This window comes from Hippocampus guttulatus, chromosome 1 (assembly GCF_054856545.1).
Source record: "Hippocampus guttulatus isolate MCC_2025c chromosome 1, RoL_Hgut_1.0, whole genome shotgun sequence".
Classification (NCBI taxonomy): domain Eukaryota; kingdom Metazoa; phylum Chordata; class Actinopteri; order Syngnathiformes; family Syngnathidae; genus Hippocampus; species Hippocampus guttulatus.
In genome coordinates, this window is record NC_141261.1 from 23,606,869 (window position 1) to 23,626,047 (window position 19,179).

Here is a 19,179-nt window from a genome sequence, read left to right on the forward strand (position 1 = left end):
GCTGTAGCAGTTGCAGACTTGTCGCTGCTTGTGTTCGCATCTCGTGGGCACGGGCGGGTGAGCCCGCAAAGCAAAAGTTTGCTGTCATCTTGGAGTCACACAACTCGCCCGATGGATGCACTTGGCTCACAGGCGAGCAAGGGGACATCATGAAAAGTAAGTGATTGCTAATACATACAAACACGTCGACTTGTGTGTTGGCATGCAGTAGCATCACTACAATTATAATTAAGATTTCATCATCTGGTCCGCAAAGTCTCTTTAAAATTTGCCTGCCATTTGACAATTTGGGAAATCTTGGGAAGCGAATGTCAAAAAGAGAAATAATTCAAGATCTACTCCATGTTTTGTGATCGTTTGCACGGATCTGACTGTTCGGGGAGGGGGGTTGTAAAACAATTGTCAAATTGTAAAGCGCATTCATGGACACTGTTTATAATTATCTCATTGATGAAATAATTTCATTCGTATGAATTTGGATCGTTCTTGTCTTCACTAACGAGCCATTCCGTCTTCACATGTTCCGCAGTGTTTGTACATAGGACACACAAACAAAAATTAACACTTCTCCCCATTGAGATCAGTTCAAAAATGCATAATTAATTTTAAAGATATTAAGTGATGTTCTTTAAGGCAACACTTTTGGGTGTGTGTGTGTGTTGTGGGTGCTGTTTCTTGTTGTTATTTATTTGCTGTGACAAGTCCTGTTAGGATGTACGTAGTGTGCCCGGCTTCTTCTCATTATATTTATTTGTATTTCATCACAATAAAAGTTAACAACTTCTGGACTTCTGTGCTGTTTGTAGTTTGCTTGTAGTCAAAGTGTTGTTGCTAGAGTTGACACTGAGCAAGGTTACTGTTCAAAACAAACCAAAAAGTCTTCTAAGACTGCAATCAGAAGCAGCCAGTTGTGCTCCATTTAATGGTTTCAAATCAAAATGTTACAGCCAAAGGGACTTTTGAGATCAAAAGCCACTTGTTTGACAAATGGCAAGTCTCATCTCTTTTTGATCCACATGTGTTCTGATGAGCTTGAACAGGCGAGACCTTACTCATGAAACAGAGACTTTTGCATTGTTTGGACACCAGCGTTGGTCACCATCATATTTGCATTATTAAGATTTGGAAGTTGAGGTCCAGTGCAAATAGCTGTCTGTCTAAAGCGCGCATACTCGTCGCCTGAAAAATGCTTGTGGGTCGAGATGTCTCCTGTCTCTCTGGCTAGCTGATTTGTGTGTAAATAAATAGTTTCAGGTCATATTGAGCAGGGATTCGCAAACTGGGGTGAGGGGCGAGCCATAGCTCGGTGTCTACAAAATCATTTGCAATGAGTCTCGTATCATTTCTAAAAAGGGCATAGGATTGGTGTGCCTTTAGAGTAAACCAAACAAACCAAATACTCAAGCGTACCTTAGCTTTGGGCCAATTAAAAGCTCAAATGATCGTGGTGCCTTATCATCACATAAATCTGACATCCTGGCAAGCGTGAATTTAATTGGACTCTCATTATGAGTTTTTGGGTGGAAATATTAAAAAAAAGAAATCGGTGGCTTTTAGAGCTACATGTGGTAGTTGTGGAGTGGACTCCTTGTAAAAAAAATAATCCTCCCCATCCCTTGTGAAACATTGCTATAGAAGGTCTGGTATAATTTGATGTCTTGGCTTCCAGAAATAGAACACGTACAGAAACGCATGTCTGGGCTTTATTTCTGTAGACAACGCACATACAGTCGAGCCTAGAAAATAGCACGGCTTGATTTTCGTGCGGGAAAAAGCCAACCTATGCATGTTTGTGAATATGGCGCAGGTGGTGTAACACGATTTGGGGGAATTTGATCAAGGCTCAGAGAAAGAGATTCTGAGCTCCGCGGACGTGTGTGGTAGAAGTCATCATATTTCATTGTTAAATATGACTACAGCGTGTTTTTTGTGAATATCATCTTTTTAAAATCACCCCCCCTGGCCAAGGCACAGACAAAAAAAAAACTCTTTGAGTCTTCACCAGCTGTTCTTCATTGTCTCTTGATGTTCTTCAGGTTTTTTGCCAGGTGAGCAAGGCGGAGCAGGTGGGACTGACAGTCTTCGAGACGGCCCCGAGGAGGGCGGCTACAGTGGTGGGAGCAACAGCCCAAGTGGATCGCCGCTGTGCAAGATGAACCTTCTGGACGTCAACAGTTGCCCGGACACTCCGCAAGCTCGACTTAATAGCAACTCACCACTGAGACCGGAAGGTGAGACTGCGCCAAGACTCTCCGTGACTTCCGCTAATAACCCAGGCTAAACTTAGCTCCTCCCCATCCAATAAAACGTGACTCTCACTTTGAGATGCATCAGCTCAACATATCGTTTGGTGTTACAGAATTGTGAATTTGGGTCCGACGTGTGGCCTGTTGTACTCTTCTGTACCAGGTGTGACAATCCCTGTCTACTGCGTTGTGGAATATGCAGACATGGCGAGTGACGGCGAGCAGCGCGGTCACAGTCACGCCGAGTTTGTGCTGATCCGGAAAGACATCCTGTTCACGCAACTAGTGGAGACGGCACTGATGTCTTTGGGCTACACGCAAGGCTCGGCTGTACAGGCCCGAGGTGTGTGTGTTTATTTCCATCGTTTACTCCATTGGGAACTACACAGCCTCAGACAGAAAAAAAAAATCAATGTCGGCCACAAGAGAATTATAATGTGTTTCCAACACGCTAATTTGTGGCCACTTTTCCAGAAAGGGTAAAGTATTGGTAGCAGCCGGGGCGAAAGACAACGGACAAGGATTGTATGGTTTTTATTTTGAAGTTTATTTGAGGCTGGGGATGAATCAAAAGTCTTGGCATTGCAGCCGAGTGATGAAAACATTTTAAGGACATATCATATTTCACTTTCGAGAGAAGGTGTGCGCCATTTGTTTACCCACATGTCCAAGTGCTTCATGGGAAGGATATTAAGCCCATAACTTTGTATATTATGCGCACATTCTCGCTATTTTGTGGTCACAATTTTGTCTTGATTTTTATTTGATGGGGCCCCTTAATTAACAAGTAAAAGCAGTCTGCTACTTCTTTAGCACTTAGTTGCATCAAAACTCTGTTTTCCCTTTTTTTTGTAGTGAAAAACTATTTATTTCTCTTCATTTGCGAAATCTGAAACAATTATATCCCCGGGATTTCATGTCTGGGAAAACGCCTATCTAAAACCCCCTATCACTCAGCCACTATTTTGTTTGGTAATTCATGAGTAATGAATTATTAACAGCGGCAATGAATAGATTGTAGCTGTTTTCCAGATGAGTGGCTCCACCACATGAGTGCTTTGCGTGCCAGAAAGTTTAGACAATAAAGACTAATTATTGCATGTTTTTTTGTTTTTTTTTCAAGACTAAAAAAAAAAGGTCTTTTTTTTTTCTTCAGCATAAATATGAAAGCATTGTCGGGTATGACATTCCTACTTGTGTCCTAAACACAGGGCGCCTCAACCAAGTGGGTAACGCCCTGTACGCGACCCTCCTCTGCCCAAACAAAGCCTTTTCTTTTCAAATCAAGACTTTTTTGGTTTGGCGTGGTCCCAATGTCGCTCCACAAGTGTGGTCACAACCACAATTACACAGTCGATTTTTTTCTTCTTCTTTTGATTCCAGTTTATTTGCACTAGCGTGGGTCCATGAAAGTATTTTTAAAGCAACAGAGGGGTTCTTTGATTAGGCTGCATGTTGTGGCTCAGTCACACTTACTCTAAGCTGGCAGAATTCCAGCACGCGGGGTTAAATGGAGGATTTTAGAAACACTCACTAACATAAGGTATGGAGGACTAGAAGTATTTTTCCTCTGGAGGCAACCCACTTGACATTTGATTGTCTCGATCCATTTGAACATTTTGCCACCCGCAGGAAGCCGAAAAGCTGCAAAGAGGCGCGTTTGCCGTCACATAGGAGAAAGATGACATCATGCTGTTTGTTCAACACCTCTGCACTAACACATTGCTCTGAGTTGACATTCACATGCCTACACTCAGATTGGTCAAGGAAACATTTGTTTTTGTTCCCTTCGGCCCATCAGTAGCAACCTCATGCAGTGATGACGCACACACACAGTCTGTGTTTGAATTGAGCTGTCTCAACATGATTGTGAGTCCTTAATTTGTACTTGTGGTCATGGTTGAATGAGAGCCTTTTTGGGAGGGTCACACAGATTCGTAGTCATCGTCAGTTTTGCTTCCCCCCGAACGTGCTTTTAACTTATAACCTGAAAGCACGTGTGTTGTGCAGGCATCATCAAGGTGGGCCAATGGAAGCCGATGCCCATCCACAACCTGACAGATGCTCCAGAAGCCACAGTGGCAGACATGCTCCTGGACGTTTATCACATGGTCACGCTACGGATCCTGCTGCACAGGTCCTCCAGTCTTGAGTGTGTGATGAGCTCCAAAACAAACAAACAAACAAATAAATACAATTAATACAGTGAAATAAATTAAAAGCAACTTTTCACATATGCAGGTTTGCCCGTCTGGAGGAGCTGCCTTCTGAAGAGTGGACGCATGCCACAGTGAGGAAGGCCCTCAAAGAGGTGCTTAAACAGACCAATAAGAACGCTCTGCCTAAGGAGTGTCCACTCTCCCAGGTAGGTAGGAGCAGCACACATAGCTATCTAGGCTCTGTTCGGAAATTCACTCTGGCGCCCGAACACCACTGTGAGAGTGGCTGTGTTCAGGGAGCTAAAGAGCGCTTCCATCCATCCATCATTTATCCGAGCCACGATCCTCACGAGGGTCGTGCTGGAGTCTCTCCCAGCTATCTTGGGGCAGTAGGCGGGGTACACCCTCAACCGGTTGCCAGCTGGTAGTGTTTTCCCGGCCAATGCTTCTGCATCCTTAATTTGCAGCAAAATCAAGTCTTCCAGGCCGCACACCCGAGTGTGCCTTGTTTGACATTGCGGAAACAGAAACAGACTCACTGGGGTTCGTGCATGACATTGGCAGGTGAACCGAAAATCTCCCCTCGCAGATATTAATGATTATAATCTGTTTAATGAATTGATTTCTACAATGATTCATAAGGATTGTCCCACGATAGTGTCATATTATGAGTGAAATACCATGAGATTCACCACACATATCCACATAGCATAGGTGTCAAACTCAGTCCCTGGAGGGCCGCTGTCCTGTGTGTTTCCCGAGTCTCCCTGTTGCAACACACCTGATTCAAATGAACAGGTTCAATGTCAGGCTTCCGCAGAGCTTGCTGATGATCCGCTCATTTGAATCAGGAGTGCTGCAACAGAGAGACTTGGAAAACATGCAGGACAGCGGCCCTCCAGGACCGGAGTTTGACACCTATGGCATAGTGTATCTGTCTGCCTGCGCCTTGATCAAATACAGTACACCAAAATTGCGTTGGACCACCTGTGCTATGACTTAGACCTGGTTTTTGCCAATCTACAATCAAGTCTACTTTTTGAAACCAAATTGGCAGATAGGGGCTGAGCCAGAAACTCTAAATGATGCGTAGCGCGTCTGCCAAATTCACAAAGATGTTGACTAAACGATTGCACCGACACAAAACTGGTGTTCTTATGCCGAGCGCAGACTACCTTCTTTTACCAAACTGTCAGATGTGTCGCGGGCAAGGCCGGAACGCCCAGACAGGCAAAAAAAAGAAGTATATATAAAGTAAATTAGGGACTGTAATTTACATGAGTGGAATCTACCTGCTTTCATATTGTATTCAGCCTTGCCCAATGTTGTGTGTGTGTCTCTCTCTCTCTCTTTCTCCCACAGAGTATGATTTCTGCCATCGTCAACAGTTCCTATTATGCCAACGTCTCCATGTCCAAATGCCAGGAGTTCGGACGCTGGTACAAACGTTACAAACGCATCCAAGGTGACGGCTCACATGCACGCACTTGCTCCTGCTCTTCTGTTTCTCCCTTAAAGCCACATTTTTGTGTGTGCTTGAGCTCAAGTGTCAAGTTCATGCGCCATACGTCAGTGACGGCTTATGGTCGGAAGGACGTCACACGTGGTCCACATGAATGTCACTCTTAATACACACGGCAGAACTAAGCCATCTTGAATCCTAATAGAAAACAGCAGCAGCAAAGCCCGCGCTCCTCGCACACGCACGCACATACAACACATGGTGATACAAATTTGACACCCTGCCAAACCTCACTCTCATTTTTATTCTCCTAATAGCCCACGTGACCGTCAACCCAACGCAATTGTAACAAGAAACAGATTCAGTCGAGTGGGGACGAACCATTCAAATCCCCGATAACTGAAACGGACTTCCCACCAAACGCCGGCAGATCATTGATCAAACGATAAACCAAACTGCCCCCGCAAAAGTAATTGACGACTCTTTTCTACAGCTTAATAACGCACTCACCAACCACGACTTTCCATCCACCGATACAATCTAATGACATCCAATACAAAAGCCATATAAGCAATGCCACTGTCACGTTTCAAGTGGTGCTGTAATGTTTCTAATAATTTGCCACAGAGTCTCTGCTGGGATGAAGGGGAAAGTTTATAAAACTGTGGCGAGGCTGTCCGAAATAGTGGCACTGAAGACAAAACTCCAAAGCACAATTGGAGGGGGTGGAAATGTAGAGGTTCGATGTTTCGGGGACAAAGTTACAGTGCGCAGCGCTTTGATGGTTCAGACACGTCCAGAGGAGTGAGCATATTACTAGAAGGCTGATGAAGATGGTGCTGCCGGGCAGGAGAGCGAGAGGAAGACCTGAGAGAAGGTTGACTGATGAGGTTCCAGAGGAGGATGGAGGAGACGGGCTCGGGTGGAGAAGGTGGACACTCTGTGGCGACCCCTAACTGCAGGAAATGAAATTCTTCAATGAAATGGCGTCCTCTGTTACAGTGACCTGTGTAGGCCAAAGCATGGCAGCTTGATTTAAACGGCACATTTCATACACAAGCCAACTCAATGTGCCTCACACAAGTAAAGGCACAACACCTCGAAGCGTTTACAAACAAAACAGCTCAAGACAGTCCACAGCAAAGAGGAAAAAACAAAGGTATCTTACCCAAGTGACTAAAAGAATGAAGATTAACAACATTTAAACACCTCGACAAAAGATTTAAAAAGAAAAAAACACAAAGTGGCTTTTTAAAATGACTGAAAGACCGTACAGGGAAAGTGATCTAATAAGACTGAAAAGACGTAAATCAAAGTAATGGAGGGGATGACGGGGGGAGCAAAATATGAAATCGGAAGACACGGGCGTTTACACTCATTGACTGTGTAACTTCCCCCCAGACTGACTGTCGGCTCGGCTATATCTTCAGCACGCCTTTGAAATTGGATGGACTGTTTTGTCCATTTTTTCCGGTTCTTTTGGTGATAATCTTGTGGCAGGAGTCAATGAATAGGCTGAGGATGGGTGCGATTTTGTTTCAAAAAGATGAACAATTCAGACACAAGACATTCGCAGCACGCTGAAGATCCTTCCACAAGCAGTTGATCGGCTCATCTTGCGGCATCTGCCTCCTTCTATCCCACTGCAACGCTGCCCACAAAGTGCGCGGTTTCCATCTGTTATCTCGAGAGCATACAGTCGCTTTCGCTCAGGAGCTACAGTTGCAACCTTTCATAGCACAAAGTGTGATGACAGTGTGTAAAGCTCACAATCAGGAGATTGGGGTTCAAATTTCTGTTCTAACAGCTCTCTGTGAGGATTGCAAAGGCTCGGTTTCCTCCTACATTCTAAAAATATGCAAGCCAGTTTAGCTGAAGAGTCGAAATTGGCCATAGGCGTGAATGCTTTTTTGTTTATAAGATGTGCCCTGCGATTGAATGACGACTGGGCCATGGTTGTGCGCTCCCCGTTGCCCCAAAGTCAGCTCCAGTTACCTGAGACCCTAATGAGGACAAGAACTACAGAAAAAGGGCAGATGAAAATCTTGCGGCAACAAAGTAGCCAACAACATTTTCTTCTGCAGTTTCGGATGTAAAATCCAAATACCTAATACCCAAATACCTTCTCTACATGCTATTGGAGTTTTCTTTTTGTTTTTTTGGTTGTTTATTTAATTAGGCTTTTTTTTTTAAGTGCAAGAAATCCTTTTTTTCCGTTGTAGGGCATATTTAAGCGGTGTAAGGGCAGGACAGCACTTGTATTTACATGGCATGCAGTAATGAAAATAAGCGATGCGCATATATAGCAAACACAATCAAGTTGATTCTTGCAATACCTGATTGTTATTGTGTCAAAACAAAGCTGAAGAAATCACATGCCAGTAGCCGCAATTTGAATGCTCAGCCACTAAAATATGCCTGAAGCTACCATTAACCCTCAGGAAGTCAAGGGTGCATATGCCAGATTGCACACTGAGCCATGTTGAGGCTACAATCATTCGAGGATAAGCGTAGCTTTAGCTGGTCATTCAAAGGTCCTGATAAACGCTCACCTGTTTCAAAGCCACTGGCTGCATGGAAAAGTGAATAAAAGAAAAACACCTTGCGACAAAGTGACGTGAAATCTCCTCTTACGGTGGTCGAATAGATACAGGATGTTCTACAAATCCGTTGGCAGTTCAGGTAGTGTTCTTGGAAACTATCTTAAAAAAATAGTAGTGTGCAGTGTTCAGTTTAAGCTGCATGCCTGGGCCAGTAAGCTTCGTTTTAGCCTACCAAAATGCTGAAAAAAAACCCTACAAGAAAAATAGCCCATAACTTGTGACACAAAAACTGGAGCACTTGGGGCAAAATGAAGTGTACCACTTTCTGCAGTCCGAAAAACGACTCTAGAAAATGTTTAATGTCATTTTTCTTTATTTGTTTATGCCTACCAGTGGAATTGTTGAATTGTAAAACTGTCCCATGAATCCATTCGTTGGCACATGGAATGATGTGATTAGTTGATGGTATCCTCTTCAGGTGAATATGCAGAGACAATGTGGCAGCCCCAGGACAAATCCGATGTAAATGGTACATTTTGTCTTCACTCTGACTTTCTATGGATTGCAAGATAAAAAACAGAATAAGAACTTTACAACATTTGTCTGCATATTCACACAGTAGAGAGAGATTGGGAGCCGAGCATCCTCAACCAGTGTCTTCCTTCTCTATTGCCCTATCTGGGTGGCCCCGGAAGCCTCCAAAATCGCCTACTGGATCAGCAGAGTTCCAGCCTGGCACACTCCACCAATCCTTCGCCCAGCCCCCCTTTGCACCCTCGGGCTCCAGCTCATTTGGGCCACGGCGGCCTCCTGCCCCCACAGCTTATGCGCCATCAGCTTGCCGTGGTGCACCTCATCAACCAGCAACTCGCCGCCAACTGCCTGCTCTCCCAGCAGCCCGTGCAGGGGCTCCCCCAGCCGTACGTCAACCACTCGCCTATTTCACGCATGTGCAAGGGCCCTCCTGAGCCCACCTATTCAGGAGCTGAAGTGTCTTCTGACATCTACCACCGAGTTCGGAGCGAGCTGAAGAGAGCCAGTGTCTCTCAAGCTGTCTTTGCCCGGGTGGCTTTTAACCGCACTCAGGTAAACTGGCCAAATGTTCTCCGCTGGTATGTCCAATGGAGGTAATCCCCAACAGTGCGTCTGCTCTTCATGCACGGGCAGGGCTTGCTGTCAGAGATCCTGCGCAAGGAGGAAGATCCCCGCTCTGCCTCACAGTCGCTGCTGGTCAACCTAAAGGCCATGCAGGCTTTCCTGGGTCTACCAGAAGGAGAACGAGACCGCATTTACCAGGGAGAGCGAGAGAGGAATAGTCAAACAAATCACAACCACGTTTCCAATGGCAACACCCACAAACACATGCAGGTACACGCATACTCACAAGGGAGATAAGAGAATTGATTAATTTTTTTCATTTTTAGGAAAACTATTCTATTTTTTTATAAACGATTTGACAAAATATTGGTGGACTACAATGACACAGATGCAAAGAAATGCAGAGCAGGAAGATGTTTTTTCACTGGCCATATGGCATGACTCCTTCTTGTGACTGTCAGCCCTTTGATCATTCACGAGCTCCAAAAGTTACCTTCTGATTAGATGATATGTTGCCATTTTTGTTGGTACTTTAAAACATTTTACACAAGCGGGAAAGTTCTCAAGTTGAGAGCACGCAGAAGTATGGATGTATTTTGGCAGACGGGTGAACTTCCCTCAATTATATTTCCACCAGTCTGTGCATAGGAAACAGTTCCTTAGCTCTTGCTGGTTACCTCTTCATCCACGTTAGCCAAGTCCCTACAGGGGTGGAATTAAGCCTTTCCGACACTAGACCTGAATGGTTGTGCCTTCTGCTGTTTGACTATCAAGCATTAAAAGCCAGTACACATCCGCTGCTTTAAGATAACAAGACTAGCATCACGACACCAATAAGCTCACTGTAGACTGTAAAGAATCAAACATCGATACGCTCAAAAGAACCTTCAGATTGTAGTTCTTGTCTGCAGACTAAATCCAATGTGGAGACTCCCCTTAAGATGGACTCGCTAGTGAACATCACATCAAGGATCTACGAGGAGATCCAACAGGAGATGAAGAGGGCTAAGGTCTCCCAATGTCTGTTTGCAAAAGTCTCTGCAAACAAAAGCCAAGTGAGTTCTGGGGTTTCGGTTTCCTGTGAATAGATTTGTGATGAAAATAATTCATTTCCAAGTCACAGCTAGTGCAAAAATCAGGCAATGGCGGCACTTCTCGATGTGTCGTTTTCCTGCAGGTTTCTGTGCTTTAGTGGGCAAATGTTCAAATGTTGTTATTGTCACCTCCTCTGCCAGGGTTGGCTGTGTGAGCTACTCCGATGGAAAGAAAATCCAAGCCAAGAGAATCGCACGCTCTGGGAGAACCTGTGCACCATTCGCAGGTTTCTTTCCATCCCGCAGGCTGAACGCGATCGAGTTTATGAGGAGGAGGCGAGGCAGCAGCACGGTGATAAGCTCCCCGCTGTCCTTCACCTCCCCGAGCATCAGGTACAAGCGTCTGGAACTATAGAATTATGGGCCCAAATCAAAGGTTGTACAGCTACTGAATTTTTAGAGAGCCAGGTTTCCTGCTTTGCAGTCTGCTGCAGCTTGTCTTGTTTTTGTATCGCAAGTTATTTTAAAAGGACATGGTCAATGACTCGGCCACGCAGTCCCTGCTCAACCGTCCCCTACCTCTTCCAACAAAACCCCAAATTCTTGCCAGTCAGACTCGACCTCAGTCTTATTCTGAATGCAGCCTATAATTTTTGATCACGAGAAAAAGGAATTGCCATGATGTCTATTTTGGTCCTGTCTATTTGATGGGTTTTTGAAGTGCAGGCCGCCCCACCCCGGTAATACGCTCTCAAAACGTGGTTGTTAGGAATGTGAGAGAATTTAGACGGCCAATCGCACTTCTGCTTTGACAAGATTTCTATTGATGTCACTGCAGAGTCGGAGGAGCAGCGGGGTTTGACAGATGGGAGTTTAAGGTGTGTGATGCGTCGAACTCATTCTTCTTTTATCTTTTGTTTTTTTAACAGGCGCCACCCCTGCCACCTCTGAGAGCCCTATCTCCTCTTCACACGCACCCACAGCTTACAACATTACCCCTCCTCAGTGGTTCCAAAAGTGGGCCTCGGCGTGGAATGAGCCCTGGCCTCAGGGAAGCAAAAAAGGCCCGTTCACGAACGCGAATTTCCTTGGAGGCGCTGGGGATCTTGCAGAGCTTCATTGGCGACGTGGGGCTCTACCCGGACCAGGAGGCCATCCACACCCTGTCGGCCCAACTGGACCTGCCTAAGCACACTATCGTCAAGTTCTTCCAGAACCAGCGCTACAACTTCAAGCACCACAATTCCAGGGAGTCAGGGCTTGAGGAGGACAACCGGGAGGCGGCACGGGAAGAGGAGCAGCTCTCCGTGCCCGTGGACTCCAGTGAAGATGGAAGAGCTTCAGCAGACACGTTTGCAGCTGAGAGAGAGCCAGAAGCGGATCAGAAGGAGAGTGATGATGGAAGAGCCTCAGCACCAGCAACATCGTCCTTGTCGCCAAATAGCAGCCCGGACAGCCCAAATTCTGCAGGGCAGCAGAGATAACAACAGGGGAGAAAAACTGTGAAGCACCCGTGAGATTTGATGTCCGCCGTTGTCATTCTTGGTTTATGAGCCCCACGTTTAAGCCATACGGGCACAACACCACCAAAACCTCCACACAAACTGGACCCACATATCGTACACACTGACACGTAATTTATTGTTCCATTGTTGCTGCAGCAGCTGAACTTGATGTGATGCTCAACAGCGCAACAACAATAGACATCTGTATTTATGACATCCTTTATATTTACTGGAGAAAATAAAGATTTACTACTTTCCTTACCATGACTTTTGGTGTTTACTTTGTCTGCTTACATTGCACAGTTTGGAGCTAAGGTCACATGAAACCTGTGTGAGCGAGATGTGTCTGGCTTTGAAGTGTTTGTGAAGACTCATGTAAAATTTGCTCTCATCTAATATGACAACTGCATCAGTGACTGTTGTCACGCTCCGTTGGCTCTTTGCACACAGCTGGCTATTAGATCCGTATGGCAGACCGATAAAGGGCCATTCGACGTGCGCGCGAGTGTGTGTGTGTGTGCGTGTTGTGGGATAAGGACGCAGGTGCTCTCTGCAGGCTGATATTACTCAGGATGCTCAGGGCCGGGGGCAGAGGGGCTTTGGAGGAAGGAGGCTCTCATGTGGAGCTTGCAAACACACCTGTGATCCTGTGCTCACATGTTCTGTCATTTTCTCTCTCGCTCTCTCGCTCTTTCTCTCTTTTACACACAAACACACACACACACACACGCACGCTCGCACACACACACGCACACACACACACACGCACACACACCCTCCCTAAGCTTCAGCATGTTGATACACACGTTGATAAACAAGCGAATACTCAGAGCGACAAAACTTTACAAACCGCTGAGCACAACGCAACGTAATCAACAGCCAGCGCTGCGTGTGTTTTTATTTGCTTCAAAATAAACCTTTTTTCACATCAAATAACTTAACTTGCTCATTTGCTGAGTCTGTATGTCGAACCCTTGTGCACTCAGTTAGAAGTGAAATCACAAGATGGGGTTTTGGCACTATACAGCTGATTAGCATGCAACCATTATGTACAGTTGGCCGCCTCAGACGCAAAGCTCAACAAGACACAAGCATGAAGTAAACAACCTGAACAGACTGGATCTCTGTCACAGGGTTTCGAATAACAAGCTTATGCATACACAGCCAACACACTCAAATATATAACTTGTTACTGAGCAATTTTGTTCAGTTTGTTTTCTTTTTTCTTTTTCCTGTCCTTCTTTAAATACCATGTGTTGAGCGCCTAACTGTTGCACAACCGTAAAAGAAATTCACAGCAAATGCAAGCTAAAATTAAAAACAAATAGGTTTGCTTCTCTTTGTGCCATTAATTATGGGTGGCAAAAGTATATCTGTATGTGTGTATATACTGTATATATATATATCTATATATAGATATATATATGCAGTATATATATACAGTATATGCGCTCATTACAACATGGAGCAGAAGAATTGAGTGCAATAATTCTCATGTTGTTCATCACTGAAAGATGAATGTGGATACATTAACAGGCATTTAAAAATTTGACAGAGTCGTGGCTCTAAAATGAATGCCTCCCTGAGCTTTGACCTCAGCTGTTGCTCAATGCACTGTTGAGGCACTCAGCGATTACATAACGCAACAGGCTAACTTCACGCTCGCTGAATCATTACGAGCGCACCGTACGTAACATATTACACCAAACCTTGGTTCACGTTAGTTTTGAATTGAGCGGCCAGACAGAGACGTCTATAATAGGATCCAATCAGTGCATGCACTGCTCAAGTCTCGGGATCTGTCAAGAAGCCACAGCTGGGTTATGTGCTTTCTTGCACCAGCTGCACACTGGGCTGTAGAAAGCGCCACCAGGTGTCTCAGATTTCACCCCACCTTCCCTCCTTCGCGGGTTCCCATGCGCGGCCTGCTGAACCATTTATACAGGGACGATTAACAGCCGCTGTCAAAGACCGCCACTGCTTCCTCGCCACCTATGAGCTGAGTCTGGCAGAATGGTAAGCATGCCTAAGTGGGTGCTGGCAATTTGGTGCATTTGGGGCAGGGGCCTTGAGTGGGCACCAAATGCACTTGATATCCAGCTTAAGGTCCTCGGACTGATACTCTTCCAGTCACACAATTCAGTGCACTACAAAGTCGTCAAATGCCTCGGGTGCACCAGTCGTGGAAAAAACATGTGTCTAATAAGTATGTTTTTTTTTTCCACAACTGCTTTCCCCTTTATTGTCTGAAAATCTTGCAATACCAGTTGAACAACTACACGTCACTCGTGATGCAAAACTGTACACACATTGACATGTGCACACTACAAATATGGGAAGCCGTCTGAGCATTTATTCAGTATCGCTGTTGTCCAGCTGAAGGTTCATGTACTATGTGTGCTCTTTGTCCTCACTAGCAAGACGAGTGAGCGGCACCAGTAGAATGACAGGGTATTGGTTGTAGCGCCATGTGTCCAAAGGTGTGGATGTGAATGCTTGTGTGTCTTTTGCGTTAGCTTCATGTTGGACTGATCATCTCTAGACCACACATGACATTACTTTTGTGTTGCACTTATGGAATAGCATTTGTCTTGCCAAAGTTTATTCAAGCAGTATGTGATCCAGCTGTACAGTCTATTTCTTCCCTTGTTGAAGGGAGCAGTCTACCGTATGACGGTACTTGAAGCCTCCTCGGCTGACATGGGCCCTAATTTCATTAATTATAAACCAGTATGCTGCTGGTGGCCCCAACAGAGAGGACTTTACCCAGCGCTGGCATCTGTTCAGCGCAAACAGTGAGGGACGGCGGGAATCGGCAGAAGGAGAGAACAAGGACATAGCGCCCATGGTCAAGGCTGAAGCGCGGTGCTCTGATAGGGCGGCGCTTTCAAAGTGCACGTCCTGAACATGAAGACCGTCGCATCTGAGAGGCAGATCAGAGACTGTGCTTCAAGGAGCACAAATTCAGATGAGAGAGGTCTTTCATGAAAAAGACATCTCAGATACAAGCAAGCAAAAATATACATTTCCCAAGCCTATAATCAACTAAACTTAGAAAGGCTTTGTCACTATGATTTTCTATGCATTTTCGTTGTTGTCACATATTGGATGCATTTAGTCCCTTACCCAAAAGCACTGTACCAAAGTTCAGCTTTGTGGTTTATTTTCAGCTGCGGTGAACATTTTTTTCCCCATTTTCAACATCCTAAGTTCCCAGAAGCATGATGAAGATTCCTATTTTACACTGCATGCTTTTCACTTGTCCCACCCCGCCACCCCTGTGCAAATTAACAATGAACAAATTCCGATGTAGATGCAGAAAATCTAAAAACATGGCTGTTGCTTCATGTACGCCACAGTCCAACACTCACACGCATATACACACACAATCAAAGTGCAAAAGCATGTAACCAAAGGGGAAGCTGTTTATGCCCTCATTGTGCATCAATTATAGCACAACACACACACAGGATTTTTGCTTAGGTGAGAAATAGCTCAGAACGGTGATGATTATGAGCATTAGGTTGTTGTGTTGTGGGAAAGTGGTCTTCTTTCCCCCGCGTGTTAGTTGAATTTCGGATGAGGATGATGTTGGTTATCCAAATACAGGCTGGAGTCGACGAATAGTTTCTTCAAAGCTTTTAATAACAGAATATTCCGGGGCATCGGTGAGTTGCAGACAAATGGCTGCATATCACGAGTGCATAGAAGGAAGGGATTCACAACATATTTATATCATTAGAAGGGCGGTACCAAAATTCATGGTGAGGCATCAGGACTTTTGTTTCTCCTAAACCGATTCTTAGCTTGTGTCAACTGGTGCATTCCTATGTCTGTGTGTCTCTACAAGGTGTTCGGTAGGGAGTGTTCCAATTTTAAGTGATGATTGCTTCAAGGACGCCAAGTTACGCTGCGGGCATGGGAAATGACTAAATATGGGCAGAATACACACTTCAATTGCTTTGTCGAAAAATCACTTTCGGACATGACCCAAAACAAAACACAACCACATATTTGATCAGATCAACCCTAATTCCTTGTCCTATGCAGCTGATCTGATTATTGTGACCTTTTGTATAATCGTGGATCGCCAATTATTAGTTTAACCAGTACCGTTTTTGCTACCACAGTGAGCAGCGTAAAAAAAGAAGAAAAAAAAAGGTAGGTAGGGGGTGCTGAGTAGTTTCATATAGTGTATCACTGAGCGTCTATAATGTGATTTTCAGCTCTAATTAGATTTCAGTCACTTAGTGTGCCATAATGATGTTTGTCTTGCAGAGCAACTCACACCGTCCATCAGGCCAATTAAATATTAACCTGACCTACCGCTGGATCGTGTGTGTGTGTGCATCCACCCACAGCACACACAAACACTAATGTTCATATGCACTGTCTGACCTACATTCTTGTACACAGCGTGGAGAGAGGTGACAAACATGCATGTTTGTGTGTGTGTGTGTGTGTGTGTGTGTGTGCGCGCGTGTGTAAAAACAGGCCGATGCACTGGGCCGTGAGTCTAATGCAAAATTAGTGTTATCTTCCTGCCAAATAATGCATGACGCCACATCCCAGGGCTACAGCACAACTTCACATGTCAACCGAGCAGTCGTTGTCACTCTCCCTGATGAAGGATATTTTATTCAAAACGTCACACGGAGCAGAAACCGCTAAATAAGTGCAGCCATACAACTGGCCTCAACCCAGCTGACTTGAAGGACGAATTGCAGACACAGTATGATGCAGAAAAAGCATCAACAAGAAACAACTGGCTGACTGGTCAGTAAAAGTTTTTTCCCCCCCTTTAGGTCATCTTGTGCATGGCCACCAAGCACAGCATAGAAAGGCTTCCATATATAAGTGGTGGGAAGTATCCAAATAACAATACTGCTACTGCAATTAAGTACTGTAGATGTTTCAAATGCTGCACTTTGAAGATACCATCTCTAACATTTTTACCCATTGTCCCTCAATTTGGATACACGGATCTGTACTTTCAGCTGAGTCATGGCGGCAAGGTTACAGAATGGTTCGCACATGCGCCCCAGAGGTCCAGGGTTCAATTTTGCGCTCCAGCCTTCCGCTGTGGAATCTGCATTTTCTTCCTGTACTCCGGTTCCCTACTACATTCCAAAAACAAGTATGGCAGGTTAATGGAACACTCCAAATTGTCCCAAGGTGTGATTGTGAGCGCATATGGTTGTTTGTCTAAGTGTACAGGCAACCAGTTCAGAGGGTGCCTCGCCTACTGTTCGAAGTAAGGTGGGATATATTCCAGGACGCCCGCGACCCTCATGACGATAGCGGACAGATAAATAATGGATGCATGGATGGATATCAGTACTTTATACTTACCTATTGTCAAAAGGCTTCTTAAGTTTATTAATTTCAGCAGATGACTGCACAACATTCAAAAATACACAGATAGAAGTAAAGGCAACCGCACTTGAGAAGTTGAAGATGGATAGAGAGAGAGAGAGAGAGAAAGAGAGAGAGAGAGATCGAATCTGTAATTCAACCAAAGCAAAAAAGTGTGAGTCCCTTTGCCACATAGGAAATCACCAAACAAAAGGATATCAATACAGCAAGTCGGTGTTGCCGCAGGCCACTGACGTCCTGCAATTCAGACGGACAGCCTCCGACTACAGTCACCTGCATTCCCAGACTTGAAGCTGTGCTTTAGTTTTCTTTCGCCACTTCCAGTGATTATGCTGACAAACCATTACTACTAAACCCTCCACCCACCCTCCTTGCAAACTCTGCTGCCTGGGAGAAAAACAGACCTATAGACATGAGCAAAAGAACAGTGGAGCAAAAACCACAGTGGAACTCAGTCATGGTCAGCCAAGCTCACCACGCCTCAGCCATGTGTTTGTCCAAACCTGTTATTTCTGGCACTGTACTGTCTCAGAGATCCGCATCTTCTGAGAGAGGAATGCAGCAGCTTTAAATAAAATCAGATCTAAGGATCAAGGATGGGGAATTACAGAGCCTGTGTGCAACTCATCTGTTCAGGTTGTTTTTTTTTTCACAAACCTCTGTCTCCACAACTGTCTGACGAAGGTCAAAGGTTCAGTTTCTCCGTGAGAAACATATTGAAGGCTGAAATTGTCACCCTCATGTCACTTTCTTTTCAGACGCAGTGTCCTTTTCAACCATCCATTTTTATGTACCACTTGTCATCTCGGATCACTGGTGTGCTGGAGACGATCCCAGCCGACTTTGGGCGAGAGGCTTTCACCCTGAACTGGTTGCCATCAGATTGCAGAGTAACAAACAAGCATTCACAATTTGGAGTCTTCGATGGACAATTAAGAGTCCACCAAAATGTTTTTGAAACGGAGGAGGAAGCCACACAAGCACGAGGAAAACATGCAAACTCCACACAGGAAAGCCTGAGCCAAGATTTGAAACATAAACTTGTGGGCTATGAGGCAGACGTGCTCACCACTCTTCCAACAAATGTCATTTTATCTCCAGGTCATGCATGTGCTTTGCAGGTGCAAGTTCAGTTGAAGATCAAACTGTATGGGGATATTCTTACAGTATATCAGATTTCTTTAAAAATGTAAAGACCTTGATCACAAAAGTCTCAAAGGGCTTCACAATAATTATCCATCCATCCATCCGCTTTGTCCTCACTAGGGTCGCAGGGGGTGCTGGAGCCTATCCCAGCTGTCTTCGGGCAGTAGGCGGGGGACACCCTGAACCGGTTGCCAGCCAATCGCAGGGCACACAGAAATGAACAACCATCCGCGCTCACACTCACACCCAAGGGCAATTTAGAGTGTTCAATCAGCCTGCCATGCATGTTTTTGGAATATGGGAGAAAATCAGAGTACTCGAAGAAAACCCATGCAGGTACGGGGAGAACATGCAAACTGCACACAGGGAGGCTGGAGCTGGAATTGAACCTGGTACCGGTGCGCTGTAAGGTCGACACACTAACCACTGGACCACCAGGCCACCCTTCACAATAATTAATAATACCAAAATCACAACAACAAAATATCAAACCAAAAAAACGCACAATCTTACAAACATCTAACTTTAATATTACATTTTAAAAAATGGCCGTGCAGTACAGAACAGTACACGACTGTACAATACTGTAGCCGGGTAGATGCATTTAAAG

General features: G+C 45.0%; 1 protein-coding gene across 1 annotated transcript; it reads left to right on the forward strand.

Annotated features, from left to right (window-relative positions):
* Nucleotides 1–18: 18 nt before the first annotated feature.
* On the forward strand, nt 19–12,308 carry LOC147211056 (DNA-binding protein SATB2-like). Its single transcript, XM_086121156.1, has 12 exons — nt 19–156; nt 2,037–2,231; nt 2,410–2,589; nt 4,257–4,383; nt 4,488–4,611; nt 5,768–5,870; nt 8,889–8,939; nt 9,030–9,496; nt 9,578–9,778; nt 10,420–10,563; nt 10,744–10,935; nt 11,472–12,308. The coding sequence occupies exons 1-12, from the start codon at nt 150–152 to the stop codon at nt 12,024–12,026; spliced, it is 2,346 nt and encodes a 781-aa protein (XP_085977282.1). The 5' UTR covers nt 19–149; the 3' UTR covers nt 12,027–12,308.
* The last annotated feature ends 6,871 nt before the right edge of the window (nt 12,309–19,179 follow it).